Genomic DNA, 27,548 nt, shown 5'->3' on the forward strand with positions numbered 1-27,548 from the left:
CGCTGCTGCGGCTTCCGGGGCTGCATGGACAGCAGGCAGAAGGGACGCTGTCCCCAGCTCCCACACCTGGGGACCTGGCACCTGGCCAGCAGGTAAAGGCCGGGCGAGCGAACGAGGTGGGGAAGCCCGAGCCTCGCTGTGAAGGCGGAGGCTCCCGGCCCGGCGCTGCCCTCTCCGCCCCACTGCCCGGACCACGCGTCCCGGGGCGCGCCAGGGTCCGGTTCCGCGAGCAGAGTCGCCGCACTCGGCCCGCCAGCAGAGGGCGCACACCGCTCCGGGCGCCCGTCGGCGGGGGCGAGGCACGCATGCGCCAGGTGGGGCGCTTTCCGGCAGCGTGGCGGAACCACCTCGTCTTTTCGCGCCGTTTGGCGACACTCTCGCGAGGCACCTGGCGGCAGTGTGGCCGCCATGGCGTCTCTCTTTAGTGGGGCGCTGCAGCTGACGGACCTGGACGACTTCATCGCGCCGTCTCAGGTGGGCCGGGGCGGGCCGGGCGAGGGTGAGAGTCCCGAACCCTCCGCCCCACCGTATGCCCCTGGGAAACCCAGCGACCCTGCCCTCGGGGCCTGCAGGGACCCTCGCTCGGGCCTCGGCGCCCTGGCCCTCTTCTTACGACAGGGAACTCAAGGCCAAAAGGACATTTTCCCACCACCGTGACTGTGTCCAGGGCGTCCAGGACGGCCGGTTTGGGGTCTGGCCTGTGGTGGGTGGTGAGGACAGGACAGGGCCTGTCACCACGCTGGCTTCGGGCCGGCCGGGAAGTGCCGCCGCAGGGAGTAGCACCCAGCTGGGGGGCGCGGGCCGGGGTGGGGTGGGGACCCTGAATCCCTTAGTCAGTGTGCTCACAGGTACACAGGCACTGCGGCCACCCTCCTGTTGGGGGACGGGCGGGAGCACCGTGGTCGTGCAGCAAAGGTCACGGTGTGACCCAAAGAGGACCAGGGGCCCCAGGAGGACGGGAGCTGGTGCGACCTTATCTGAGTGTGTCTGCCTGTGACACCAGCAGCTGGGAGGGGCTTGGGGGAGGGTGCAGCTGGTGGGCAGGGGTGACCCGGACAGGCCGCCTGCCTGGGCTCTCTGGAGCTGGTCACCTTGGGGGAGGTAGTGGCTGGCACAGTTCTCACATAAAAATGAGGGAGCCAGAACTCAGAGGGAGGGACAGAAGAGTAAACTTTGCGTCAAGGCCCTCCAAAGGTTTTCAGGCCAGAAGTCCCTGTTGAACCCTTGACTTCCTCCCAGCAGCCAGGTGACCCCATCTCCTGTTTGTGCTTGGAAAGGGCAAAGGTCAGGGCCGGTGGTTTGTTTCTGGATGGAGTTGCTTTGTAGGTGCAGTTAGCACTGGCCTTCCTGACAGCCAGTGACCCATGGGTGACTTTTGGGAACAGCAGGATGCTAGAAAAGCGTGCCCAGCATGAGACTCGGGCAGGTGGCTGACACTCACAACTGTGTGGCAGGGCAGGGCCCTCATCTGTGGGGTGGTGGGACAGCCGGCCGTGTGGTGACCTGGGGAAGGCTCCGCCCTCTTCCCTGGGCCCCTCAGCTCATAGACCCCTGGTTTGGGTCTCTTCTGATTAGGAATGCATCAAGCCTGTGAAGGTGGACAAGCGGGCAGGAAGCGGTGTGGCCAAGATTCACATCGATGATGATGGCAGTTACTTCCAAATTAATCAAGTAAGAAACATGGGCTTCACCCTGTTTCCAGCCCAAGTGACCGGAAATGTGATTTTCTCTACCTCACCCAGTCACAGGGGCAGTGACTGTGGGTATTTCCCCAGCTTGCTGGTCCTTTCTCACTGTCAGATTTACTAAGCGGTGGGGACAACGGGGCTGCGAGGATGTGGGACAGAAGCTGGGGGTGGAGGCGGAGCACAGAGCACAGGGGACACCCAGGCTGAGCAAGGTGCTGCGGCGGGAACTCCTGGCCAGGGGGTGGCTCCTGGCTTCCTCCATCTCTCTGAGTTCTAGTTGCATAAAAATTTCCAGTTCAGACTGTGGTTCTCACAGAACACCTACTCTCTCTATAATCAAGGAATGACAAACTCAAACCCTGACTGTTTGGATTTTGGGGGATACCTGTGGCAACCCTGGGACCGCAGGAGCTGGGTGTGCTGCGGTATTCGGCCCAGCCGAGGACCAGGGCCCTGGTCGAGGGGCCCTCCCCGGGGGGGTGGGGGGCTGTGGAGATGGAGGGGTCTCCAGTAAAGAACGGCAGCAAACGCCCACACCTATAGGGAGAGAGACGGCTGTTTCCTTGGTGCAGGAGGGTGACCTGCCGCACAGGGGCGCCTGCCCCACCCTGGGCCAGTCTGGGGGACCAAGTCCCATTGATGTAAGAGACAGCTCATGAGGGGTCCCCGTGAACAAAGTGGAAGGGCCAGGGGAGGAGCTGCTGGGCCCTGCTATCCACACAGCTTGTTCCTGGGTTGGGGACCCAGACATGGAGGGAGCGTGGAGAGGCCCACTCAGCGCAGCTGCCCCGCGTGGGCCTTGGGGCCCTCAGCAAGTGCGACTTGAGGTTGCGGCTTTGCCGCAAGGGGCTGACCAGGCTGAGGACCTGGCTGGGGGCCTCCGTGGGTTTGCACACAGCCCTGCAGCCTGCCGGGTCCCGGCTCCAACCATTCCTGGACCTGCACAGGGCCCTGGCTGGGATCGTTTCGTGTCTTTTGTTCCCTTGGCACCATTGCCCCTCCATAAGCTGGCAGAGTCCCACTCGCCAAGTCTGCCAGTGCCCAGGGTTCCCTTGCACACCGCTGCCCCTCTGCCGAGGCTCCCGCCCACCGTCTCTCTTTCACCCCTTGCCCCGTCTTCCTCCCTTTTGGAGCCTTGTCCCTCAGCCCCAGGGGTGTGCTACCTGGGCACAGTGGCCCGTACAGGATCCCATGGGCAAGGTGGCCCTTCCTGCCAGTGGGGCCTCAGTGGGCAGCGAGCCTTATTCCACGTGATGTGACATGCTCGCTGAGCCTGTGCCGCATTATGATTTAATAACTGGAAATCTAGAACATGCGTACATGGTTCTGTTACAAACATTTAATTTTCAAAAATTCCACGGTACGTAGAGCCAGCCAGCACCCACACTGTCAGTAGCATTATAGGCAAGAGAATAAAGATTTCCTGTGGACTCGTGTCCCTGAGCAAAGGAGTTTCCTGGACTGGGTTCTCGCCCCTTGGCAGGACGGAGGGACCCAGAAGCTGGAGAAGGCAAAGATCTCTCTGAATGACTGCCTGGCATGTAGCGGCTGCGTCACCTCGGCCGAGAGCATCCTGATCACACAGCAGAGCCACGAAGAGCTACGGAAAGTTCTAGAGACTAATAAGGTAAGTGGCAAATGGTCTGAGACTCTGCTTTCACGTGACCCTGCCCTGCTCGCCATGGCTGCTTTGTCAGGGACGCAGGCCCCGCATTTCTGGGTGTCCGGCACACGGGGCCTTATGGGGGACTCGCAGCGGGCTGTCTGTCGGCGCTCTGTGGGGGTTTCAGCACAATAACGATGACGAGCCTCGAGGGCGCCACGCGTACCCTCTACGGTGCGTCTTCTCCCGGGGTGCGAGTGGATGTATCCCCTTGCCTTCCAGGCAGCCCCTGCCCAGCACAAACTGGTGGTGGTTTCTGTCTCACCGCAGTCCAGAGCGTCCTTGGCGGCGAGATTTCAGCTGAATCCAACAGACACGGCAGAGAAATTAACTGCATTCTTTAAGAAAATAGGTAGGCTGGAGCCCGGCTGTGTGCAACTTGTGCTGGGGCGGCCAGGCCTGGCGTGGTGGGGGCTCCTCCGGCCCCTGCGCCACTGACGGGTGCTCAGCTCTGAGTGTAGACTCCAGAGCTCTTCAGCCTGGCTTTCACCTCAGCTGGGAGTCTCTGTTTCACAAGCAGAGCCCTGCAGGAGAGACAGGGCTGGACCCGCCCTCTCCCTGTGCTTCTTCAGCTGTCGTCAGGGCACACGACCAGCTGGGCACTGAGTTGACATGATTGCATTTGCCGGTGTCTCGGGCACTGTGCAGGGTGTGGCCAGCTGCCAGGTAGACCAGGAGCCCACATAAAGGAGGGGAGTCCCTGGTAGGCCCAGCAGCACTGGGCTCAGTACCTGCAGGGGCCCCATAACCTAGGCATCCTGGGCTGCTCTCAGGGCAGGCCAGCACCCCTCTGCCGGCAGCCACCCTCCACTTGGCAGCCCCTCTACTTGGCAGCCCCCTCCACCCGCCAGCCCTCTCCACCCGCCAGCCCCTCCACCCGCCAGCCCCCTCCACCCGCCAGCCCCCTCCACCCGCCAGCCCTTCCACCCGCCAGCCCCCTCCACCCGCCAGCCCTTCTACCCGCCAGCCCCCTCCACCCGCCAGCCCTTCCACCCGCCAGCCCCCTCCACCCGCCAGCCCTTCTACCCGCCAGCCCTTCTACCCGCCAGCCCCCTCCACCCGCCAGCCCCCTCCACCCGCCAGCCCCCTTCACCCGCCAGCCCCTCCACCCGCCAGCCCCTCCACCCGCCAGCCCCCTCCACCCGCCAGCCCTTCCACCCGCCAGCCCCCTCCACCCGCCAGCCCTTCCACCCGCCAGCCCCCTCCACCCGCCAGCCCCCTCCACCTACCAGCCCCCCTCCACCCGGCAGCCCCCCCCGCCTGGCAGCCCCCCCCCACTTGGCAGCCCCCCTCCTGGTAGCCCCTCTGGCACCTCCTCTCAGGGCTGGCACAGAGCCCGAGGCACTAGTGATGTGGACTCTGGGTTGGGGTGCCTTGTGTCCTGGTTGCCCTTCATGGGTCAAGTTAGATGCCACTTCCCAGGGGTGCACTACGTGTTTGATACCACCTTCTCGAGGAACTTCAGCCTCATCGAAAGCCAGCGGGAGTTCGTGCAGCGGTTCCGAAGACAGGCTGACTCTGCACAGGCCCTGCCCGTGTTGGCCTCCGCCTGCCCAGGTGTGCTCACAGCCGTGGGGCTCTTTGGAATTATACGATACTAGAGTTAAAGTGAAGTTGAAGTTTGAAATGACATCAACAGATCAGAACAGGTGGAGGGGTGACAGGTGATGGGGTGAGGGTTCCTGTCAGCATCCGGGCACCACGTGGTCCCTCCGGGAGAGGAGCTGCTGGGAGCCGAGGCTCAGCTGTCACTCACTTCAGTCCTGCGCTGAAACCACGCTCACGTGGAGTGCTAAAAATGCCCGTGGCAGCGACAAGATGATGGGAGTGTTCTTTCGTGTGATCCTAGTTCCTATAACAAGCCGGTCCACCCCCAGAATGTCATGTCACTTCGCAGGCAGGCGGGGGCAGCCGCCCTCAGCCCTCGCAGCGGCTGACCGCGCCCCGCCTGTCCCCTGCCTCAGGCTGGATCTGCTATGCCGAGAAGATGCACGGCAGCTGCATCACGGCCCACATCAGCTCCGCCCGCTCCCCGCAGCAGGTCATGGGCTCCCTGGTCAAGGACTTCTGGGCCCAGCAGCAGGTAGTGGAGCTGGGAGGGGAGGCCGCCCAGCTTCGGGCGGTGACCAGCGAGCACAGAGCCCTCCCCGTGGCTGCGGGCCCCAGAGGCACTTAGGAGCGACACCGGCTGCAGTGGCGGTGCGCCCTGAGGGTGCGTTTCCATGTGGCCCCGCAAGGGAGCCCTTCACCGGAGGCTCAAGGCCTCGGGAGTGCTCCCTGGAGGCTGGAAGTCCTCAGCAGAGGGGCCGGTGGGCAGCTCCCCCTGCGGGCACAGGGAGGGCAGCTTTCTCTGCCTCTTCCAGCCCCGGCGGCCCTGGGCATGGCCGCGTTGCCCATCTGTCACCCTGGGCTGCCTCCACGCATCTGTTCTGGCAAGGACGCCAGTCCTTGGGGTCAGTGCCCCCATGACCCTGCAGATGGCATCTTAACTTGCCACTGTCCCCTAAGACCCGGCTTCCGAGGGAAGTCACATTCGGGTGCCAGGGCGGGCGCAGGTTCAGCCACTCCGTGGACTGTTTTGTCACCCTCCTCCCTTCACGGAAGCTTCCTGCCACCAGCACTGTTTCCTTTCACCAACTGCGGTGTCAGAGTGCTGGCCACCCACAGGGGTGCTGCAGGCTGTGCTGCAGCGGGGAGGCCCTCAGGACCCTGGGCCCTGAGCCCGACGCCGGCAGCAGCAGGGAGGGGCGGCGTGTGCTGGGGGAGGGCAGCCACACCGGCCTGGGGCCCTCTCCCTCACCTGGATGTGACTGGACTCCTTCCCCCGAGTCTGCCCCTATTTCTGCCATGACCAGCTTCTCCGCCAGCACAGGTGCCAGAGCTGAGGGGAGCCGCTGTCCTGGACTGTGGGGAGCACCGTCAGGGTACCCCTGCACCCCTGGGCACCTCTCTGCCTTGAGGCCCGAGAGCGGTGGCGTGGGGGGGTAAAGCGCAGCGCCGTGAGGGGTGTTGGCTCATGGCCTCGGCCTTGGCTGGCTCTGGGTTTGTGCCCGTGGGGCGTGCCCGCCTCCCCGCCATCCTGACACTAGGAGTGACCCCACAACCGTCTCTCTCCACCCAGGGCCTGACCCCCGACAGGGTTTACCACGTGGCGGTCATGCCATGCTATGACAAGAAGCTGGAAGCATCCAGACCTGACTTCTTCAACCAGGAGCACCAGACACGCGACGTGGACTGTGTCCTCACCACGGGTGGGCCCCCTCCCCCTCCCCCTCCCCCTCCCCCTCCCCCTCCCCCTCCCCTCTGCCCCCGCGCCCGTCACAGCCAGGCCTCCGCCCCACCTGGCCCTGAATTGGGGCTGAAGCGGGAGGCAGCCGACACCCAGTAGCACCCACTTTGGCTCATGTCAGTCAGCGCTTAGCACCCCCTTTTTCTGAGCTGAACATGCTCACAGAGCTCCCAGATGCTGAAAGGACAGAAAAGTCTATACCTGGGGGCCAAGCAGACAAGACACGTCTCCCTGCGGTGAGGTGGTGGCCCTGGGCCTCCTCACACCGAGACCCTGGGGGTGGGGGCGCAGTGCGGGGCGTGGGACGGTGCCCCGAGTCCACAGAGGGGCATCTGTCCTTTCACCACAAGCGCTGCAGCGCTGGGGGAGCAGGTGTGCCCCTTGACCTGTCAGGTCTGGGACAGTGGCTGAAGTGCAGCTGTGCTTGCCCCGCAGGGGAGGTGTCCAGGCTGCTGGAGGAAGAAGGGGTGTCGCTGCCGGACCTGGAGCCGGTGCCACTGGATGCCCTGTGAGTTGCCGCTGCTGGGATGGGGGCACTTGGGGCCAGGACGCCCCTGGCACTGGGGCGGGCACATCTGGTGGGCCTGGAAGCGAGACATCTGTTTTGGGTTTTGGTGCTGCCTGTGGACGTGCCCCCCCACCCTCTCCCCCTTCCCTGCCACGACTTCTTTCTGGCTGGTTCCATCTGCCCAGCGCTGTCAGCACCCAGACACAGTTGAACCCACGTAGCAGCCGTGAACCTGTTAAGTGACGGTGCAGGTGAGCTGTCACCTGAGCGCATCTGTGTCTCAGACGCCAGCAGGCACCTGGCTGGGTGTCTGTGCTCTCTCCGTTCGGCAGAACCAGACGCTCTCCACCATGAGCAGTGGCTGCACTATTTACCGAGAGCTCCAGGGTCCTGAAGCCGGGAGTGGGGCCCCGAAGTGTCTGGATGGTCCAAGGGTCCCACACGGTGCCCTGACCCACACTGCCACCCTGGGCCTGGCAAAGCCCTGGCCACACGCAGTCGTGAGCCCCCAACCCCTTCTACAGAGGCCTCTTCTCAGACCTGAAAGAGGGGGGCTGACCCCAGAGAGCCCCCTGGCCTGCTGGGCCCGTGAGCCTGCAGAGAGACCTGGGCCTCCGTCCTGGCCATCCCGGGTGCCGCCCATTGGCCCGCAGTGGGCTGGAGGGGCCCAGCAGACAGGCCCTGTGCTGGGGGGGTAGCCTTCCTCACCGGCCGCATCAGCCTGCCCCTCCCCTCAGGCCCAGCAGCGTGTCTGCCGCGGAACCCACCAGCCACCAGGGCGGGGGCTCGGGGGGTTACCTGGAGCACGTGTTCCGGCACGCTGCCCGCGAGCTGTTTGGAATCCATGTGGCTGAGATCACCTACAAACCCCTCAGGTCAGATGGCCGGGTCGGGGTGGCACAGCAGCCCCAGCGGTGCTCAAGACGTGGCCTGAGAGCCATGCTGACCGCAGGCGTCTTCCAGCCATCGCCGCAGCCCCACTGCAGCTCACGCAGAGGGGCTGGGGGCGGCAGGCAGGATGTGGGAGCATCTCCGGATGTGACGCCTGATCCCCCATGGGTGTGGGGCTCTCTTGTCTGAACTGCCACCCTCTGAGCTGAGTGCGGGAAGGGAAACCGAGGCTGGAGGGGGTGCCTGGCTTTGAGGTGGACTTTCCGACCTCCCTCGGTCACCGCGCACAGTCCCTGCTGGGCCTGCGGTTCTCCTCCCCGCCTGGGAAAGAATGGGGGGGGGGGGACTGGAAAGTCGCATGTGGTCCCTAAGCTACAGCTGGCATGTCCAGCGGCATGGGGGTGGAGCAGGTCGCCATGTGCTGCCCTCAGGAACAAGGACTTCCAGGAGGTGACCCTGGAGAGAGAGGGTCGGGTTCTGCTGCACTTCGCCCTGGCCTACGGCTTCCGGAACATCCAGAACCTGGTGCAGAGGCTCAAGCGGGGACGCTGCCCCTACCACTACGTGGAGGTCATGGCCTGCCCCTCAGGTACCCGCAGGGCGGGGGCAGCGGGTGGTCCCTCTGGGAAGGTGCCATGTGCCATGACCCAGGCCTGCGGCTGACCCTGTCCCCGCTGTCCCCATCCGCCCGTACAGGCTGCCTGAATGGTGGAGGTCAGCTGAAGGCCTCAGATACGCCCAGCAAGGAGCTGCTGCAGCGCGTGGAGGAGCTGTACCGGGCCGTGAGGACCACGGCACCCGAGGACGTGCCTGGGGTCCAGGAGCTGTACCGCCAGTGGCTGCACGGCGAGGGCTCAGCGCGGGCCGGCCGCCTGCTGCACACACAGTACCACGCCGTGGAGAGGCCCGGCTCCAGCCGCAGCATCAAATGGTAGGAGGCCAGGGTCCCCACGCCAGCCCACGCCCAGCCTCAGGACCCCAGACGACATTGTGGACGAGTTGGAGCTGTGTGTCAACCGGAAGGCGACCAGTCAGAACCTGTGGCTGTAAACAGCACCTCCGGCCAGTGCCCAGCTCTCCGGGCCCCACCGTGGTGGCTGGACACTGACCTCATTCCTCGAGCTTCCGGAACCTCCTCCTTGGGGGAGGGACCTGGCCACAGCAGCCCAGGGGTTGAGGGGTCCTTGGCCCCCAGCAGGGTCGTCCTGGCCCCAGGGTGGGCTTCTTGCTCAGCTCCAGCATCAGCGGCATAGAGGGCTGGCGAAGCTGTGGTGGATGGTACTGACCACTGTGAGGCACCCATGTGGCAGGGAGGGGCCCAGCCTGGACACTCATGCGTGGACAGGGCACCTGTGGGCCCAGCGTCTGTTTTCACCAGGCTGAGGCCTTGGGGCACTGGAATCAGGTGGATTCCACGCCCCTAGGCCTGTGCGGATGGCTTCGGGCCAGCTTCCCCATCAAGCTTCGTGCTAATAAAGGGACTCAACTGAGTGTGGCTCTGCTTTATTCACAAGTATCCTGGCCAAGGCCCTTTGTCTGCCCCAGGCTCTGGCAAACCCGAGCCCAGGATGCTGGAGCAAAACTGGGGAGGGCAGTGGGCTGGGTAGGGCTGAGGGGCGGCCCCTGGCTTCCCTCCACAGCAGCCCCTGACAGTATGTGGGCAGCTGCCGGGCCGGGCAGCTGTGGGCTCACTTCCGGGGCGCCCAGGAGGCCTCCTGCAGTGCTGAGAGCACATGCACCCAGGCTGCAGGGGGCTCAGGCCGGCTGCCCAGGACTTGGCCGGCCACCTTTCCCGTGTGCAGTGGGGACACAGATCGCAGGCCAGGGACCGTGGCCTTGAGGCCTGGGGGTGCAGCCCTCTGGGCAGGCATGTGCTGGCAAGGGCACCAACACGGCCTCTTCCTGTGCCAGGGACACTCCTCCCGACTCGGTAAATGGTCCCCTGATGCCCTCCCTAAGTGTCCAAATGACAGCCAAGGAGGCCCCAAGGACGGCAGCCGGCCCTGCGCCAGCAGCTGTGGGGCGGGGGCCCCGGGGAGTGCAGGCCGAGGCGGCAGCGGTGCTGGCGCTGGCACTGGCTCTGGTCCCATGAGAAGACCCTGTGCCCGACGCTCACGCCACCCTCGGGGAGGGACAGAGGGGCACGTCGTTCTCGTCGCTCGCCTGCAGGGACCGCAGGTCCAGGGCCACTCCTGGCTGCCTCTCTGTGCACCCCACTCCCTGGCCTGAGCACTCCTGGGGCCCACCTGCTGAGGAAGGGGCACGAGGCACATGGACCTTGGCCCTCCTCAGCTCGGCGTGCACGGGGGCGCCATGGGGCACCACTTTCTGCGTACTCGAGGTAGTTGGGTGGGCTCATGGGTGCGAAACACCTGAGGGGGGCTCAGGAGGGCCAGCCCACCCTCCACAGGGGCCAGGCAGCCTCTTGCCCTCCTGCCTCGCTGAGCACCATGCACCCTTGGTGCAGGGCTGGTGGGCTGGGGGTGGGGGGTGAGCGCCCAGACCCAGGCAGAGCTGGTCCCTGGGGAGGCCTCGGGTCAGCTCGCCGTCTCCGTGGGAGGGCAGCTCCCGCCTGGGCTTGGGAACAGGCAGGCAGGGCCGGCCCTTGCCCTCCTACAGGAAGTAGCTTGTGTGTCCCCACACACAGTCCTCTGTCAGGAGGCCACGCATGTGGAGGGCCCCGAACTGTGTGGAGTGGGGGCGGGCCTTGGAGGGCCTGGGCAGCCACACTACCGCCACATTGCCACAGCATGGCGCCCAGCTGGGATGGGTGGGGGCGGCCCCTGGCGCTCAGCCCACTCCTCCCGAGTCCCCAGTGGTGCTGGGTGGTCAGCGACTCCCCTCTTCAGCAGCTAAAAAGGTGGAGGTGGAAATGCAGACTCCGGCTCCCCCAATGGGGAGGGGCGGGGAGAGGGCAGCAGCCAAGGGCTGAGCCCCGCGCGTGTGCGGGAGCAAGGAAGGCGTGAGGGAACGGGCCAAGGGGGGGGCCACAGGGCCGAGTGGGCATGCTCGGGGCGCCGGCTCCCTGCCGCCCGCACCGGCCCTCACCCACGTGGGCGCAGCCACGACCACAGGGACAGCCTCCCGCGTGCACTCCCGGAAGACGAAGTTCATGTAGCGTCCTCAGCACTGGACGACCTTGACCTTCACGGCCTTCATGGTAACGGGCTGCCCGCAGCGCCCGGGTTGCCCAGGACAGGCCGGAAAGAGAGGCGTGCGGCGGACCGGCCCTTGGAGGCCCGGGCTCAGGGTACGAGCGCGTGCCCCACCATGCCTACGGGCCCGGGCCATCCGAGGTGACTCCTGCCGCTCCGAAGGAGCCCCGCAGCCTCCGAGCGCCCTCTGCAGCCCCGGGGCCGGCGGGCGACGGCCGGGAGCCCCACTGCCTGCACCGGGCGCTCCACGGAGGACTCGAGGGGACCACACGCTGGGGCCCGAGCAGTCGGGCGGGTTCGTGAAGCCAGCACCGCCCCCCTCACCTCAGACCCCGCCCCCACGCCGTAGGCCCCGCCCCCGCCGTTCACCTTGGAAAGACCCCGCCCCCGCCGTTCACCTCGGGAAGGCCCCGCCCCCGCGCCGCAGGCCCCGCCCCCACCGCGCACCTCGGAAAGACCCCGCCCCCGCGCCGCAGGCCCAGGCCGTGCGCCGCAGGGCACCTCCCGCACTGCAGCCCCTTCCCCGGCCGCGCCCCCTCAGCCCCGGGGATGCGCCGGCCGGGACTGGCTGAAGGACAGGCAGACAGGCGGAGGCGGGGCCTCGGACCTCTGGTCACAGGGCCCGGACAGAGCGCGGCGCTCGGCCGTCCTGCCGCCAACGGCCCCCACCCCACCCCCGGACCCGGAGCCCGCGCAGCAGGGGCGGAGGGGCAGACGCAGTGAGCGCGCCGGCCCGGGGCTGGGCACCTCCTCCGGGAAGCCCTCCTGAGCCCGGGCTAAGCCCACTGTCCCCGGACCGTGATTCCCTTTCCTCGGGCTGGAGATGGGTTTGTAATCTGTCCAGTTTGCTCACCTACCTGCACTCAGCCAGCACCGGAGGCACAGCCGAGGCGCCCACTGCGTGTGCGCACCTCCGTGGGCGCAGGAGCGACACACTGCCCTCCCTTTCCCAGGCGCCCCTCCTTGCATCCTGCCCCCACGGTAAACGCAGGGTTGGCCGGCCTGTATTTCACAGACCGGAAAGGCACGCCAAGAATGGATTAGGGGTGTCGCCCCCCCCCATTGCCGTCCCCTCGGGTGGGGCCTTGGAACCAAAAGCAACCTTGGAAACACCCGTCTCCGCGGCACAGCAACAGCTGCCTGGGCAGGCCGGGAAGCAAGTGGCACCCGGCGCAGAGTAACCAGAGTCCCTCCAACCCATGCAGCACCAGGAGGCCACGGGCCCCAGGTCGGGGGTCCCCCCACAGGCCGATGGGAATGTGAGTCGGGTCAGGGCGCTGCTGCTCCAGCCCTGGTGTTGGGGGACCCTCCTTTCCCCTCCCAGGCCAGGCCAGACCAGGGAGGAGTACCCGGCCCAGGTCCTAGGTCTGATCCTGGTGGGGAGAGGGGTGCCCCCAGCTTAGCCAGGTTGCGTGGGTGGGGCTGGCTGGCTGGTGGCTGCTGGCTCAAGGCCTGGGGCCCACTGCCCAGGGCTTGACAAACCAGAGCGGGGGAGGGTCTCCCTAGCTTCTGCAGCAGGCCAAGGACTGGCTGCCAGGGGTGCCAGGGAACGCCACTGCCTGGGCCACCAGCCTGGAAATGCAGCTGCATTCAGATCTAGTGCTGAGCGAGGAGCAGCGGCTGCAGGTGGGTGCAGGGCCTGGGTGCTAGCAGGAGGGAGCGCGTCTGCGAGGTCCCACAGGCGCCCCCTCACCAGCTCCCTGCAGGTCTCCAAGGAGCTCGTCGACCTGCAGATTGCCACCCACCGCCTGCAGGAGCAGCACGAGGCCGAGCTCTTCATGCTCAAGAGTGAGGTGGGCACATGGGTGAGCGCCACGTGCCAGCCCAAGTGCAGGGTGGGTGCACGGGGCAGGGTGTGCAAACACCTGAGGAGGAGCACTGAGGGGCCTACAGGGTAGGAGCACCCCATACAATTGTGCGTGCTTGTGGGGTCTCTCCGTGGGAGCCGCAGTGTCCCCGCGTGTGCTCTGGGGCTTGGCCTACTTGCTCACCCGGTCGCCCTGCAGGTCCTGCGGCTGGAGAGCCGGGTGCTGGAGCTGGAGCTGCAGGGGCGTCCTGGCCAGGGCCCTGTGAGCAAGACCCCCAGGCTGCAGGTCACCATAGGCTCTTGCAGGGCCCACTGGGTGGGGCTGGTTGGGAGCCTCAGCAGGGGTGCTGTGGGGACACAGCGGGCCTGGATCTGGCTCACCTCCTTGGCCCCTCCCTCAGCCCTCCCTACTGGCTTTCCTCCCGTTACAGGTGCAGCCCAAGGACTGCAGGACCTCCGACTTGGAGCCCCAGAATCTGGTGCAGAGTGTGAGTGCCTGGGGGCTGGCCAGAGTCTCACACCCTAGGGTGGGAGAGGGCATGTGGTGGGAGGGGACTTTAGGGTCCCAGCCCCACCACCCCTTGCACACCCTGCAGCTGCCAGGAGACACGGAGCCGACGCTGGGGCAGCAGCGAGTGCTGGAGACCCAAGTGTGAGTGCCACTGTACGCAGGCCAGCAGGGCCAGCGAGTGGGGCTGGTGAGCGTGCCTGGTCCTGAAGGCTGAGGGGTCCTTCCCCGGGCCCGGCCAAGCCTCACATTGCATCTGCAGGGCAGCCCTTTGCCGGCAGCTGCAGGGAGCCCGGGAGGAGGCCCAGACGGCCAGGCAGCAACTGGCCACACAGGCTGTGGTGAGACCAGCCCCACCTGTGCCAGGACCCAGGTGGGGGGAGCCCGCAGGCACAGCAGGGCTGCCCTGGCTGGACCCAGCCTCAGGACCACGCCCACGCCCCCCCACCCCCACCCCCAGGCTCTTTGTGCCTGCCAGGGCCAGCTCTGCCACGCTGAGGCCGAGAACAGCCGGCTGCAGCTGCAGCTCAAGAGGATGAACGAGGAGTACACGGTCCGGCTGCAGCACTGCGCCCGGGACATGGCTGTAAGCCGCAGGGGGCCGCAGGGGGTCTGGGAACCCGAGTCCTGCCTGGACCTGCTGCCCAGCCCCACCTCCTCCAGGACTATGCCGATGGTGCCAGCCAGGCCGCGGACGCCACATCCCTGCGCACGCTCGTGGAGGCCACGCTGGAGGAGCTCCGGGCCGCACACCGCCACCGCGAGCAGCAGCTGGCCCGTGCCGCCCATGCCTACCGCAAGCGCCTGGCAGACCTGAGCCGCAGGCACGAGGAGCTGCTGGCCGCCCACAGGTGGGCCCCACCCCGCCACAGGCCCCAGGCTGGGGAGGCCCCACGTGCTCGAGTGTGCAGGAGCCACCCCAGCAAGGAGCCCAGCACCCACGACCACCTCTGATGCAGCCACCTCAGACCTGCAGCTGCTGCCGGTGCACCTGGCCGCCGAGCTCAACCACCTGTGGGAGAACCAGGCGGGGCTGGAGGCAGAGCTTTGGAAGCTCCAGGCCCAGGTGAGCTGCTCTACTGCCCCTACCAGCCTTGGGGCCGAGCCCCATAGCCAACCACAGCCCCCACCCCAGACTCCACAAAGCCCCAACCCCAGGGTCTCTGAGCGGCCACTTCTGCTCAGCTGGCCAGGGATTCCTGCAGCGAGGAGAGAGTGGGGGGCCCAGGATGCCGCTCCTTGCCACAGAAGCCTCCCAAAGGAAGATGTCAGAGCCAAAGTGAGTGCCCCCAGGGGTGGGAGTGGGGCTGCACAGGGAGGGCAAGGGCAGGGCATGGCAGTTCCAGGTCATTTGCTCATCCTCCAATTCTCTCTGTGTTCAGGCTCTGGTCACGGCAGGGAGCAGGGCCACCAGCCTGCCCTCTGGGGCTCTTTGTCGGCAGGCAAATGTCATCACCTCAGGAAAGCCAAGTGGCTGCCTGCTAAGTGCCTGATGGGCAAAGACAGGCCCTGCCAGGGGAGGGGACGTGAGGACCAGGGAGGGGGACGAGTGGAGTGTCAGGGGGAGCCGACAGAGGCATCAGTCATGCAGGGTGAGAACAGGCTGCCTGGTGACCTCAGCCAGCTCTTGCCAAATGCAGCATGGCAGGTACTCCTGCCAGCAACAAACATTTCAACATGATGGGGGGACAGGGTCTTTGCCTGAGCTGGCCTTGTGGTTTAGCCCTCCCTGAGCAGGCAGCAGACTCCAAGGCCAGGCAGCCTTTCACTGTGGGCCACTTAGCCCCAAACTCGGTCCCAGGAGGCAACACCTCTAAGCTCAGAGAGCCCCATCTGAGCAGGGTTAACTGCTCGGTACCCAGCCCAACACATGGGGCCCATGCACCCACCTCCCTGCTCCATGCAGGGGCCTAGATGCTGCCTCCTGGGCCCAGATCCACCAGCAGCTCCAGGACTTCTCCCGCGGCACCCAGGTAGTAGCCAGGGGCTGGCTGGGACATCCCCTTGCCCAATGCCCAGGCTCAGACCCCACCCCCCTACCACACCAGGCAAAGCTGGAACGGGAGCGGGCACAGCTGCTAGTCCGGGCCACGGTGGCTGAGGAGCAGCTGTCCGAGCTACAGGAGTATGTGGACCAGCACCTCTGCAGGTGGGGACTGGGCAGGTGGGGTGGTCATGGCAAGGGCCTTGGCCACATGGAAGGAAAGATGCCCCTGCCCCCGCCAGGCAGATGACCAGGGCCCCTCTGACAGGTACAAGCAGGAGATCCTGAGGCTGCGGAAGCTGCTGGATGCAGGGGGAGCCTGCACAGTGGAGGCCATACCCAGGCCCCCGAAGACCCACAGCCGCTAGCTCCTTCCTCCAGGAGTGGAGCGGAGACCTTCCTGCAGCCACCCTTCAGGGCTAAACACGCGACCCTTTTGCACAACAAGACTTTAGAGTGGAACCCAAAGTCTTTATTGTGTCCAACTGTCAGATGGCCTGAGAAATGGGGAGCCCAGGGGTTGAGGTAGTGCTGGGTCCTGCAGCAGCCTTGAAAGGACACTTGCCGTGATGGACATCATAGGCCCAGACACGGTCGGGGCCCTCCCCTACCAGGGCCACGGCCTCCCAGGTGGGCAGGGGGAAGCGCCCAGAGACCACACGGGCCCCCTCGGGCAGCTCTGCCTGCAACTTGGCCTCCAGCAGTGAAAGCTGTGGGAGAAAAGCAGGGTGGGAGTGTCAGAGGCAGCCAGCACACAGGGTCCAGGACCTCCTGGAGCAAACCTCGCACGTACCACACTGGGGGCCAGGAACACGGACACGTTGCGGCAGTCCCTCAGGCTCACCTGCGGGAAAAGGAAGTTGCCCAACAGGAAAAGGGCCCCAGCCAGAGAGGAGGCGATAGGCATGGGGCACCACGACTTCCCAGTCCCAGCCCCACAATGTGCCTGCAGGTCACGAGTGGGGCCTCGGGGGTACAGGATGACCCCCTGGTTACCTTCCAGAGGTCTTCCCGACGGTAGCAGACGCTACCGGCACAGCCCGCTCTCCAGGCGTGCAGCCGCGCCAGTGCCACCAGCCACGGGTTCAGCTCGTACCCAACGGCCGGGCGGAGGCCGCACCTGTGTGCCGCCAGCACCTGTGGGCGGCGAGGGGCGTGTCGGGACCAGGGTGCGGGGAGGGGGCGCGGGCGGGAGAGCGCAGCGAGGAAAGGGGGACGGCTCCTTACAATCCTGCCGTCGCCAGAGCCCAGGTCCACCGTCCGACCGGGACGGCCTCGCAGCAGCGACAGCACATTCTCCACCTGCCGCGCGCTCGCGCCGACGTACGGTACCTGAGCGGGAGTGGGGTGGGGCAGGCTGGGAGGGCGGGGCACGCGGTCCGACGCGCTCCTCGTGGGCGGTGCACACTCGAATCCCTCCCGTGGCCGTCCCAGGACGCGGGGACACGGCGCGAGGCCCGGCACAGCTCCGCCCACCAGCCCTGGCCCCGCCCCCATCTGGCACAGCCCCGCCCACCAGCCCGGGCCCCGCACCTGCAGCCGCAGCGGCACGCGACGGAAGCCCGGCTGCAGCAGCAGCGCCCACACGCCGTAGGCGGCCAGGCATGAGCCCGCCACCGCCTGCAGCAGGTCCCGCGCGCCTGGATGCCGCTCGCGCAGCTCCATCAACGCCTCGTCCGGGCCGTCCATCTCCATGGCCCGCCCCCACCCCGCCGGCCGCCTCCGCCCGCGGTTCTGGAGACGCCGGAAGTGCGGGGCGGTACCTGCGGCCGCGATACCGGAAGTGGCCGGCCGAGGCCTGGCGGCCGGTACGTCGCGCGTTCCCCTCCGCCGGGGCCCCGGGCCCGCCCGCGAGTTCCGGGTCGTGCGCGGTCCGGGGAGGGGCGACCCTCGCGCCCCGGGGCTTCGTCTTGGGCGTTGGGGCCGGGCAGGGAAGCGGGGAGGCGCCGCCGTCTTGGAGCGAAACCCGCGAGGGCGGCGGAGGGGCGCGTCGCGGGCCGGAGCCTGCCGAGCTGCGGAGCCCGCGGGCCGAGCGCTGTGGCCGCAGGGTCCCCCCGCGCCCGCCGAGAGCGGGAGACCGAGGCCGGCCGGGGAGGGGGGCAGGAGCGGCGGAGGCTCAGCTGGGCCGGAGGGGCTCAGGCCTGGGGCCCTGGGGCCCCGGGGCCACCTTCCCTCTCCCGAGGGCGGCAGGAGAGCCTGGAGCCCGGGGCCCGCAGCCTCGCCGGGACCCCCTAGCGGACGCCGAACACCCAGGGACGTCAGGAGCCTGCGGGGGCCACATCCTGCCCGGAGACAGCCTCCCCGCCCCCCGGGCGGGCCCGCGACCCCCGCTCAGCCCCGCGACCTCCTCTCAGCCCCGCGACCTCCGCTCAGCCCCGCGACCCCCGCTCAGCCCCCGCCCCCCGCTCAGCCCCGCCCCCCGGGCATGCCCGCGACCCCCGCTCAGCCCCGCCCCCCGGGCATGCCCGCGACCCCCGCTCAGCCCCGCCCCCCGGGCATGCCCGCGACCCCCCGCTCAGCCCCGCCCCCCGGGCAGGCCAGCGGCCCCCGCTCAGCCCCGCCCCCGGGCCCTGCCGTCGGAGGCCTTTCCCCTGGGAGGCTTGGGGGTGGCCCGGGCCCCGGCCGCGCGTGTGCCCACCCAGCACCCCGTTCTTGGGGGCTTTGTGCCTTGCCCTGTTCCCAGCTCCCAGGGCCGTGCCCGGCGCCAGAGGCCTGGGTGGCAGCTCGGTGGGTGAAGGAACACACCAAACAGCCTCCTCAGCGTGTGTGCCGGCACCTGAGGTCACACCAGGCAGCTCGCTCCCGGCCGTGTACTCACGCCACACGTCTGCACACGCGTGTGCCTGGCTGAGGCGTGGCTAGCCGACGTCTGCCCCATAGCCCAGCTCCCGCCTCAGCCCCTGGGCTCTCGGGCAGTGCAGCCAGCGCAATCCCTGCTGCCCCACATCTCAGGAGAAAAGCACCACTTCCGAGGCTTGTGCCTGCCCTGGAAGGGGTGCGGATGGGGGCCCAGGCACTCCTGGGGCAGGTGAGCAGCGGCCACATCCAGTTCACCGCAGGTGTCCCGTGGCCCCGAAGGCCGTCCAGGCTGGACAGACTTGGTGGTCGGTGGGTGCGGCTGGTGCCCTGTGTGAGGGGTGCTGCTTCCCTCAAATAGAAAGGGGGAGAGCCACGGAGTGAGCCCAGGGGACAGGTGGAGGCTGCAGATGAAAACACGGGGGCACGCGTGGACAGTACGCACAGCCGGACCAGCTCCCAGGGGTGTGTGCAGGGCCTGAGCGGGGCTGGGAGTGGGGAGCAGACAGCAAGGCTGAGGAGGGAGGGGGACACCATTCCCAGGCAGCCTCCACCAGAAGCTGATGTCTGAGGAAAGGTGTGTGCCCCCACGTGTGGGCCCTCAGGCAGCTGCCCGGTGGGTCCCAGGCCCACACTAGTGCCTGATAATGTCAGCCAGAGCTGGGGGGGACCCACACAGCCTGCCCCCGTCCCGTCCCGTCCCCACGCCAACCCCTTCCCGAGCGCACGATGGAAAGTGGCCTCTTCCTGGCCTTGACCCGCGGCTGCATCTTTCCCGGGCATTGTAAGATCTGTTCCTGCTGCCCTTTATGCTGTCAGCTGCGGAGGAAGGCGGGGGCAGCGATAATGGGGCGAGTGGCGGGAGACGGGCCTTAGAGGCCCTACTGTGCGCCTCTGTCCGCCGGAAACAGCCCCAAGGCGGGGACCCCATGCCCACAGCGCCAGCTGGATGTGCAGAGCCGGGAACACAGGGGCCTGTTCTTCGCCGCGGCGGGGGGGGGCCAGGGGCACCCCCAATGCCAGCAGCCTCCCCTAGGCCCGGCCCCTCCCCGGGGGCACCCCTCGGGCGGCTGCGGCCAGGGGGTGGCTCATCCCGGGGCTCCGGCCTCACCCTCCCCTGCCCGGTCCCAGCGTCTCCTCCCAGCAGTGGGCAGGGCCCCCTCCTCAGATCCGGTGCCCTGCCCACCGGTGGCCGTGAACAAGGTGTCGTCCCCGACCCTCAGGCCCCCGTCCCAGGGCTGTGGGGAGGGTGAGGCGGTCCGGGCCGGGCTCAGGCACAGACGGGGCAGTGTGGCCCTGCGGGCAGTGTCCTTCCTGTGACTGCTCCAGGCCCGACGCCACGGGGTCCTGCCCCATCCGTCCCGCACCCTCCCTCAGCCCAGGGCCACCTCGCAGGGGTGCAGGTGGGCGGTGCGGGTGGCGGCGTAGACATGGCGGAACTCCCAGGCGTGGGGTGCACAGCCCGGCCAGGCCTGGCCGAAGCCGCTCCAGCCCATGAAGAGGAAGGTGCCGGGGCGCGGGCGGACGCCACAGTGCAGTGGGGCGCAGGTGGATGCCTGCAGAGGACCCTTTGTACTCCCCACCCGCAACAGCGGTGGCGTCGGGCAGAGGATCTGGGCAACTGCCACTTCGATGACGGACTCTTGCGGCTCCGTGTCGTGCGTGATGCCCTGGATGGTGCCGCGGACCACTGCAGGAGACACACTGGCCTGTGGAGGGGAGGGGAGGGGAGGGGCGGGGGGCAGGCCTCGGGCCCCCGCCCCACGACAGGGACTCACAGAAGTCGCTGGTGCGCATGGCCAGGAGGAGATCGGCGTCACTGCAAGGCCTGCAGGCTCCTGGCAAGCGAGGCCCACCGTGAACACAGCCCCTGCCCACTCCTGGACCCCTGCACCCCCAGCCCTCCCCTGGCACGAGGCGGGAGGGGGAGGGGTCAGAGCCACAACAGGTGACAGCTGCAGACACTTCCATGCTCTGCGTGGTGTTCACAGGCTCAGGCCTGGGGGCTGTGCCCGGCTGGCAGGGCCATGAGGCCCCCTCCCCTGGAGCAAGCGTGTCTGGGACACTTTTGCACAGCTGTGTTACATGTGCACATGTAGTATCCCTGAAGTGCCTGTGGCAAAGAGGAGCAGCCAGGGTGGCGGGGGTCGGGGTGGGTGCTGTGCAGCTCTGGGGTCCCTAGACACCCCACCCCTGCGGGCTCATGCCCAGGACCGGGAAGAGAAGAGCTGGACTGGGGCCCTGCACGGGGGCAGGGCTGTGTCTCCATGGCGACCAGCCCCACACTGGACTTTGGTTGCTTGTACTGGTGGAGGGGCCAGGTCACTACTGGACTAGAGCACGCTGGGCAGCTTTGGCCTGAGGCTTTGATTCTGCCACCTCCAGGGGCCCCTTGATGTACCCTCAGGGCAAGGTCTGGGTCTCCCTCCCCCTTTCTCTAGCATGAAAGGAGGCGCTCCCAGCCCTAGCCACTTCTTCTCTTAGGTTTATCCCGACACTGACAGGGGCTCTGTGGCTTCCGACAAGTCACTCTGCAACGTCTTGGAGTCTCAGTTTCCCCATCTGTGCAGTGGATGATGCAAGGCCAGGCAGGGTATGATTTCTAGACCCCTTCCTTCCGAGGCCGGCAGCACCCAGAGGGCCTCTCACCGTCCTGGCCCAGGCTGTGGGCCTGCGAAGGCAGCCCCGGTGGCCGGCCTCGCACATCTGGAAGCGAAGGCGGCCACGCAGGGCCGGGGACAGAGGTCCGTGCCATCCAGGGTCAGGCGCAGCGCCCCGGCCGGGTACAACCACTCGATCACGCCCTCTGCACAGGCCAGGGCCGGCTGCCGCACGCTGCCCGGCTCCTGGCTCAGGCTGCTGGGGAAAGGACGGGCGCTCAGGCGGGCCGACTGCGGCCCCGGGCTCCCCAGCCCCGCCGCGGGCTTCCTCCGGGGTCCCACCTGCCCCTCCAGTTGCAGCGGTCCTCCGCGAAGCCGGCGCGGGGGGCCGCGGCCAGGAGGCCGCAGCAGAGCAGCTCGCGGGGCGGCATGGCGCGCGGGTCCGACCGCGCTCTCGGGTCCCAGAGCCGCGGCCATCGCGGGGTCGGGGGCGGCGGTGGCGGCGGGAGCAGCCCGGGGCGCCGGCCGCCGGCGGCCACTTGGCCCCGCGCAGCTCTCACGTCGGGGCGCCCGGGACCTGTGAGCCAGTGGGCGGGGCGGGTGGCGGGGCGGCCAATCGCGGCGCGACCCTGGAACTTTCCGCCAATCACCGCGGTGCTCGCGGGGGCCGGGTCGGCCGGGCGCGCGGCAGGGGGAACGGTTCCCGGGCAGGGACGGCTGAGCGCCCCTGGACCTCGCGCTCCCTACCCCGCCGCCGGCCTGGGTCGGTGCCCGCAGCAGTGTCCGCGCGGGAAGAAGACCCCAGAGCTGGGCGCAGACCCCAGCAGCCAGGGACGGAAGAGGACGGCGGCTGCCCGTGGGGAAGGGGGCCTCTCTGGCAGCCCTGGGGAGGGTGGTGGGGGTGCCAGGGGCGGGAGGCGGGGGTCGGGGGCGAGGCGGGCACCAGCACAGATGAGACCACCGAGGGCGACGGAGGGCCCCAGCGCAGCAGGAGTCCACCACAAGCGGGTCGTCAAAATGCTCTGGGCAGGTGAGCTGGAACCCGACAGGGCGGGGCCCCAGACCAGTCGCGTTACTGAAACCCTATCCCCACTGCCTCCTTCCAGCCCCGCCTCCCCAGGCTCTCCAGCTCCTCCAGATCCCCCAGGGCCTGAAGCAGAGGCAGGAAGAGGAGGCTGGACGGGCCGCAAGGAGGGGAAGGCTGGAGCCTGACGCTTGCAAAGTGAGAGCTGCATACTAGCCCCTGCCCTGGGCTGGCTTGCTCCTCCCAGGACAGAGAGGGGACAGGCGACCAAGGGACCACAAGGGGTAGGCCAGGCCTGGGCCCAGCACATGGGGTTGTGGGCAGAACTGAAGCACTAGCAGGAGGAAGGAAGAGGGTTCCAGGGTCAGCGGTCACAGCTGCCCTTAGCCAGCCCTGGCCTCTGAGCCGACAGTGGGTTGCAGGCGCAGTCTGGTGGCGGTGGGACAACCAGCCCAGCCCCGCCTCTGTCCAGCCTTGGGCCACCAGTGCCTCACACCACGCCTCCCTGGAGAGAGAGCCTGTGTCTGGGCGTGGGGGGGGGGGGGGGTGCCTGGAGCCGGGGCTGGGCTGGGCGATCCTGCCCCTGGTCCCGGCCGGGCCCCTGAGCGTCCGTGCGATGATGCTGACTGGCCCCTGCCCTGGACAGGGGCTGCTTCCCCTCCCAGCTCAGGCCTTGCCCAGGAAAGCAGCGTGCCATTAGCCGTCACAGGTGTGCAGGCTGGGGCAGGGAGACGGAGCACTGCGCCCGGCCTCGGTTGCTGTGGGGGCAGGGGCTGCTGTGCCGCAGGTATTCAGTAAGCATTGGGGGATGGCTGGATGGGTGGGTGGATGGATGGGTGGGAGGTAGGTGGATGGGCGAAGTTAATGAGTAAGTGAATGAATGAATGAGTGAGCGAATGAGTAGATGAACAAGTGAACAAATGAGAAAAAGTGATAATCAAACGAGTGCATCAGTAAGTGAGCGAGAGAATGAACAGACAAGAGAAACTCTGAAGCTCAGATGACGTGACCCCTGATTATGTTCGTTTCTGGGCCTCTGGGTGCACGTGTACTGCCCCCAGCTCCAGGCCCTCCAGTGCCCCGAACTTTGAAGGAGCCCCCTCCATCCCACAGGGAGCTGCAGGGGAGCTCAGGCCAAACCAAGGGGAGAACCCCCTTCAGGGCGGTCACTCGGAGAGGCTTCTGGCTACCCCCAGGGAGGGCAGAGAGCCTGGGACAGCTGCCCCCTGGCGCACGGCTCCCCAAATTGCTTTGCCCCGGTAGGCATGCTGCTTCCCAGGCCCACCTTCCAAAAAGGGGGTAACCGGCTCGCGACCCCCTGCCCGCCTCACCCCACACCAGCTTCTTTAGAGCTTGGGGAGGCTGGGCGGGCTGAGGAGCTCCCAGTGTAAGGGATTGCCCACCGCCCAGGCCCAGCCTGGCCCTGCCCTCATGCCCGCACTTCGGGCTCTAACCAGCTGCCGGCAGTGTGGAGTTTGAAATGAGCCAGCCCCAGCAGCAGATGAAACGGATAAACAAATGCGGCCCCTGTGCACATGAAATATTCCTCAGCCACAGGAAGGAACGACGTGCTGAGACGTGCTCGGGTGCTCAGCAAAAGAAGCCAGTCGCATAGGACACGTGTAGGATTCAACTTATGTGCAATACCTAGAAATAGCATATTTGAGGAGACAGGAAGTAGATGAGAGATTTCCAGGGGCTGGGGGAGGGGGACGGGAGAGTGCTGGCTTGGTGGGAACTGACGCTCATGTTAGACATTTTAAAATAAAATTACAACAAAAAGCTGATGCTAGTTGCAAGTTGCAGGTGCCCACACCTGGCCCAGAGGTGGGGAGGGCAGGGTGGAGCCATTTTCTGGGCAAGGGCTCAGGCTCAGCCTTGGGGGACCCTGGGCTTCTCCTAGGACCTGCACAGCGAGCCCTGCCCCATCCCCCAGCGGCCGTGCCCCACGCCATCCCCTGCAGTGCCCCAGGCCATCCCCTGCAGTGCCCCACGCCATCCCCTGCAGTGCCCCACGCCATCCCCTGCAGTGCCCCACGCCATCCCCTGCAGTGCCCCACGCCATCCCCTGCAGTGCCCCAGGCCATCCCCTGCAGTGCCCCACGCCATCCCCTGCAGTGCCCCAGGTCATCCCCTGAAGTGCCCCACGCCATCCCCTACAGTGCCCCACGCCATCCCCTGCAGTGCCCCACGCCATCCCCTGCAGTGCCCCAGGCCATCCCCTGAAGTGCCCCAGGCCATCCCCTGCAGTGCCCCAGGCCATCCCCTGCAGTGCCCCACGCCATCCCCTGCAGTGCCCCAGGCCATCCCCTGCAGTGCCCCACGCCATCCCCTGCAGTGGGCGGCACCACAGCCAGCAATGGGCTTTCCAGGAAACTGCCGGGCTTTGCCCAACACAGACTCACTTGTGCACGCATTGAGCGCCTGCTGTGTGCAGGGCCTGTGCTGGGGCCACGCGGGCCAGTGGAGTTGCCCAATGGTCCCAATACAACAGTGACAGAATCGACACACGGGGCCCACCCACGGCTGGACAGGCAGAAAGACAGATGGTTGGAGGGAGTCAAGCTGAGGAGATGCGGGAGGAGGTGACAGAGTGCAGCTGAGCCAGGACAGGGAGGGCTGAGGGGTTGGGGATGGGGAGCCACAAGCAGGAAGAACATGGTGGCCAAGGGAACAGCAAGTGCGAGGACCTGCAGTGGGGAGGCACGAAGGCTCTGCCCTGTGTCCATCCTCCCCACGGACCAGGTCCCTGGAAGTCCCTGCAGCCCTCAGAGCCTCCAGGCTTATGACTCGGGTCAGAGAGGAACCCAGGGGCCAGGGAGGCCAGCGGGCAAGGGCAGCTCTGCCAGGGGCCACAGGAGGAGCGTGCACTACCCCAGACCTGCCACCCCAGCAGCCACGCTGATGGTCTCCTGGGCCACCCGCCCCACTCAAACCAAGAGCCTCCGGGTGCCCGAGCGCCCACCCCCAGCCCTGCCCAGGTTCAGGCGACCTGCACCGTGGGACACGCCCAGGGAGGCTCCTTCATCGGAATGTTTGTCCCCTCTCATGGAAAATCCACATCCTGCCTCTACACACACACACACACACACAATCCCTTGCATCTTCTCAAGAAGCTGAAAATGCAGCTGCCTATTGATTTGCAGTCATGCTAAAAATAACCGCCAGGCTCCAGCCAGGGCCCGGGGAAAAAATTGCATTGCTAGGAGACGCTGTTACTGGGAGACCGCCATTGCTAGGCAACAAGGGTTGCCGTGGTGATGCCTGGGCCCTGAGTCCTCCTCAGCCCCTGGCGGGTCAGGACCGGGCCCAGGAGGCCCAGGAGGGGGGTGGGGGTGGGACCAGAGGCAGGAGTGCGGTGGAAAGTACCTACCACTTACCCACCACCCACCACCCACCACCACCCACCACCACCCCAGCCACGAGGCTCTCACGTCACTGGGCGCCCCAACCTAGCTGCAGGGTGCTGGGGACAGCCATGTACCCCTGCAGCCTGCCTGGCCCCATGGCCCCTCGTGGACCTTCTCAGCGTCCTGCCTCCAGGCATGATGGGGCACAGTGTCCCACTGGCCCCGGTGGCTTTGGAGCAGGAATAGTCACTGGCTGTGGGCTGGGTGGCTCTTGCCTGAGGCCGCAGGGGAGGGAGGATTGGGCCCCGGCTGGAGGACCCCCCCCTTCCCAGCCACCCAGAGCTTCCCCAGGAGAGGGTCTCTGAGTTGCCCCTCAGGCCTTGGGTGCGTGCAGAGGGGACATGTCCTGAGTACCCCCGGTGAGATGTGCCAGCTGCCTTCACTACCCGCTGTGGCCCTGAGCTGGACCTGCTCTTGGGAGTCCCGGCCCCGTCCTCCCCCAGCCCCACCCCAGGCTGGTGGAGAGCAGTGAACACCCTCGCTGTCCCGGGTCTGAGCAGAACCCCGAGCCCCTTCCTCTCCAGGAGTATGAGCTGGTCTCCACAGGCACCTGCCAAACGAGCAGCCCGGCCTCCACAGACGGTGGCCCAAGCCCCGCGTGTCACAAAGCTTTCTGCCAATGCCTGCCCTCCCTCCTTGGTTGTTCACCAAGTTTGGTGGTGTGCCCTGGGCAAGGGCCGGGGTCACAGTGGGGGGCAGGGAGGCAGGCCCCCCTGGCACTCAGGGAGGACAGTCTGCAAACAACTCATGCACACACCCCATCCGACTGACAGATGGGTACAAGAGAGGAAGGGGGTCCTTAGTGCTGGGGGAGTGAGGGGGGGTTGTGATCCATCTACCTGGGGAGGGGGCTCCCGGAACATATCACCTGAGCCAAGACCCGAGGGCTCTGTGGAGCCTTCCAGGTGCAGGTGGCAGGGGGTGGAGCAGGCACAGGGAGCCCCAGGCGCTCCAGGTGGGGGTACTCAGGTTAGAGATCCTCCAAGCCAGGGTACCCTCTGGGCCAGGGGGCATGCTCTAGGGGACAGCTGCGGTGTCCTCCTGGGCCTGTAGGAAGGGAATATTTCTGGAGCTCTGGGAACAAGGAGCCAGACAGAAACAAAGGAACGGGGCCAGCAGTGCCGGACACTCAGGACTTGGTAGGCTGCGGTGGAGCATCGAATGGACAGGGCCCTAGGAGGGTGGGCCCTCCGCACACGAAAAGCGCCCCCTGCACCGTGGGAAGAGCACATGGGGTCAGAGGGGTGGGGAGACCCGTGAGGAGCTGCTGCCATTGGCCAAGGAGGAGAGATGAGGCACAGGGTGCAGGCGGAGGTGACAGAGAGACGGAGAGAAGCCAAGGGACCCACAGGTGTTTAGGAAGCAGAGACAGCACGTGCCCCACGGCATGTCTCACGGGCCTCCCAGTGCATGTCCGCTTTTGCTCCAGCATGCTGGAGCCCCGTTCCCGGCTCAAGTGCCCCGAATGCCATTTCGTGCCCTGGCATTCATGCCCATGTGTGTGCGTGCACACACCTGTGCACTCCGGTGTTCACTCCCGGCCCAGAGCCTGGGCAGTAGGGTCCAGTACCACTGGCCATGTCCTCCACCCAAGGCACCTGCAAGGAGCAAAGGCCCCTGAAGCTGAGGGTGGGCCCCCTGGGTGCAACGAGGCCCGGCTCATACGGAGCCTGCACACTGGAGCGGGTCAGGCCGCCTGCTGCAGGAGGCCCGCGGGCCCTGTCCACGCGCTGGAGGGCCACTGGGCTGGCAGTTACAGAGGCTCTCCTGGCCCCCACACATCTTCATGGGCCCAGCCTGCCTGCTCCAAGCCAAGCCTCCCCCCCTTCCCGTCTCCCTCAGCACCAGCGGCTCTGCCCCCACCCAGAACAGCCCCCACGCGGCAAGAATGGCACTCCCGCCTCCGGGGGGGGTCCACCCGGCAGACTCCCCCCCCAGCCTCTCACCAGCCCCCCCCCCACCTGCTTCCAGCCAGCGCCAACCCCAGCTGGATTCATCTCATGGAGACCTCCGTGGTGTGCCCGCTGCTGCTCTCTCGGGATGGGAGACCTCCTGCTCCCGGGATCCGGGTGGGGTTCCCTTAACCTCCGGCCCCTCCGGCCCCCTCCTGGGTCTCCCCCGCCTGGTCCCTGCACCGCAGCTTGCCCGCCCCACCTCCTGTGCGGCCCAGGGCACTGTCATCCTCCTTACTCCTCAGGACTGGGCCCAGCCTTCCTGGACCACGT

General features: G+C 67.1%; 4 protein-coding genes and 1 long non-coding RNA gene across 7 annotated transcripts; 3 read left to right on the top strand and 2 right to left on the bottom strand.

Annotated features, from left to right (window-relative positions):
• The first annotated feature begins 380 nt into the window (after positions 1-380).
• CIAO3 (cytosolic iron-sulfur assembly component 3) lies at positions 381-9,530 on the top strand. 2 transcript variants are annotated; one of them, XM_077142285.1, is made up of 11 exons: positions 381-474; positions 1,576-1,671; positions 3,172-3,315; positions 3,574-3,703; positions 4,774-4,908; positions 5,316-5,434; positions 6,473-6,602; positions 7,076-7,148; positions 7,886-8,023; positions 8,471-8,628; positions 8,736-9,530. In XM_077142285.1, the coding sequence occupies exons 1-11, from the start codon at positions 409-411 to the stop codon at positions 8,972-8,974; spliced, it is 1,428 nt and encodes a 475-aa protein (XP_076998400.1). In that variant the 5' UTR covers positions 381-408; the 3' UTR covers positions 8,975-9,530. The 2 variants fall into 2 exon arrangements, with proteins under 2 accessions (XP_076998400.1, XP_076998401.1); XM_077142286.1 differs by lacking the exon at positions 7,886-8,023.
• Positions 9,531-11,691: 2,161 nt separating this feature from the next.
• CCDC78 (coiled-coil domain containing 78) lies at positions 11,692-15,940 on the top strand. The gene is made up of 14 exons (XM_077142287.1): positions 11,692-12,453; positions 12,701-12,820; positions 12,901-12,987; positions 13,201-13,287; positions 13,433-13,489; positions 13,598-13,653; positions 13,772-13,850; positions 13,970-14,095; positions 14,173-14,360; positions 14,469-14,575; positions 14,695-14,788; positions 15,416-15,482; positions 15,558-15,658; positions 15,762-15,940. The coding sequence occupies exons 1-14, from the start codon at positions 12,394-12,396 to the stop codon at positions 15,859-15,861; spliced, it is 1,329 nt and encodes a 442-aa protein (XP_076998402.1). The 5' UTR covers positions 11,692-12,393; the 3' UTR covers positions 15,862-15,940.
• Positions 15,941-15,943: 3 nt separating this feature from the next.
• On the bottom strand, positions 15,944-17,259 carry ANTKMT (adenine nucleotide translocase lysine methyltransferase). The gene is made up of 5 exons (XM_077142289.1): positions 17,027-17,259; positions 16,721-16,825; positions 16,490-16,630; positions 16,287-16,337; positions 15,944-16,203 (listed from the first exon to the last, which is right to left on the bottom strand). The coding sequence occupies exons 1-5, from the start codon at positions 17,186-17,188 to the stop codon at positions 15,982-15,984; spliced, it is 681 nt and encodes a 226-aa protein (XP_076998404.1). The 5' UTR covers positions 17,189-17,259; the 3' UTR covers positions 15,944-15,981.
• A 2,168-nt stretch (positions 17,260-19,427) lies between these two features.
• METRN (meteorin, glial cell differentiation regulator) lies at positions 19,428-21,320 on the bottom strand. Its single transcript, XM_077140330.1, has 5 exons — positions 21,232-21,320; positions 20,939-21,148; positions 20,576-20,594; positions 20,068-20,467; positions 19,428-19,979 (listed from the first exon to the last, which is right to left on the bottom strand). The coding sequence occupies exons 1-5, from the start codon at positions 21,318-21,320 to the stop codon at positions 19,663-19,665; spliced, it is 1,035 nt and encodes a 344-aa protein (XP_076996445.1). The 3' UTR covers positions 19,428-19,662.
• A 494-nt stretch (positions 21,321-21,814) lies between these two features.
• LOC143666831 (uncharacterized) lies at positions 21,815-23,595 on the top strand. 2 transcript variants are annotated; one of them, XR_013167744.1, is made up of 4 exons: positions 21,830-21,919; positions 21,996-22,111; positions 22,560-23,172; positions 23,371-23,595. It is a non-coding gene; the product is annotated as an uncharacterized LOC143666831 (long non-coding RNA). The 2 variants fall into 2 exon arrangements; XR_013167743.1 differs by having other exon boundaries at positions 21,815-22,111.
• The last annotated feature ends 3,953 nt before the right edge of the window (positions 23,596-27,548 follow it).

The sequence above is a fragment of the Tamandua tetradactyla genome, chromosome 23 (genome assembly GCF_023851605.1).
Source record: "Tamandua tetradactyla isolate mTamTet1 chromosome 23, mTamTet1.pri, whole genome shotgun sequence".
NCBI lineage: Eukaryota > Metazoa > Chordata > Mammalia > Pilosa > Myrmecophagidae > Tamandua > Tamandua tetradactyla.

Excerpts from the sequence above, each read along its gene's own strand:
- CIAO3 (XM_077142285.1), top strand. The coding sequence starts at position 409 with ATGGCGTCTCTCTTTAGTGGGGCGCTGCAGCTGACGGACCTGGACGAC. Across the intron at positions 5,435-6,472 it reads ACTTCTGGGCCCAGCAGCAG|GGCCTGACCCCCGACAGGGT; the intron begins GTAGTGGAGCTG and ends CTCTCCACCCAG. Across the intron at positions 8,024-8,470 it reads ATCACCTACAAACCCCTCAG|GAACAAGGACTTCCAGGAGG; the intron begins GTCAGATGGCCG and ends TGCTGCCCTCAG.
- CCDC78 (XM_077142287.1), top strand. The coding sequence starts at position 12,394 with ATGCAGCACCAGGAGGCCACGGGCCCCAGGTCGGGGGTCCCCCCACAG. Across the intron at positions 13,851-13,969 it reads AACTGGCCACACAGGCTGTG|GCTCTTTGTGCCTGCCAGGG; the intron begins GTGAGACCAGCC and ends CCCCACCCCCAG. Across the intron at positions 15,483-15,557 it reads ACTTCTCCCGCGGCACCCAG|GCAAAGCTGGAACGGGAGCG; the intron begins GTAGTAGCCAGG and ends CTACCACACCAG.
- ANTKMT (XM_077142289.1), bottom strand. The coding sequence starts at position 17,188 with ATGGAGATGGACGGCCCGGACGAGGCGTTGATGGAGCTGCGCGAGCGG. Across the intron at positions 16,338-16,489 it reads GTCGGGAAGACCTCTGGAAG|GTGAGCCTGAGGGACTGCCG; the intron begins GTAACCAGGGGG and ends CTTTTCCCGCAG. Across the intron at positions 16,204-16,286 it reads TGTTCCTGGCCCCCAGTGTG|CTTTCACTGCTGGAGGCCAA; the intron begins GTACGTGCGAGG and ends TTTCTCCCACAG.
- METRN (XM_077140330.1), bottom strand. The coding sequence starts at position 21,320 with ATGCCGCCCCGCGAGCTGCTCTGCTGCGGCCTCCTGGCCGCGGCCCCC. Across the intron at positions 21,149-21,231 it reads CGCTGCAACTGGAGGGGCAG|CAGCCTGAGCCAGGAGCCGG; the intron begins GTGGGACCCCGG and ends TCCTTTCCCCAG. Across the intron at positions 19,980-20,067 it reads CATGCGCACCAGCGACTTCT|TGGTCCGCGGCACCATCCAG; the intron begins GTGAGTCCCTGT and ends TGTCTCCTGCAG.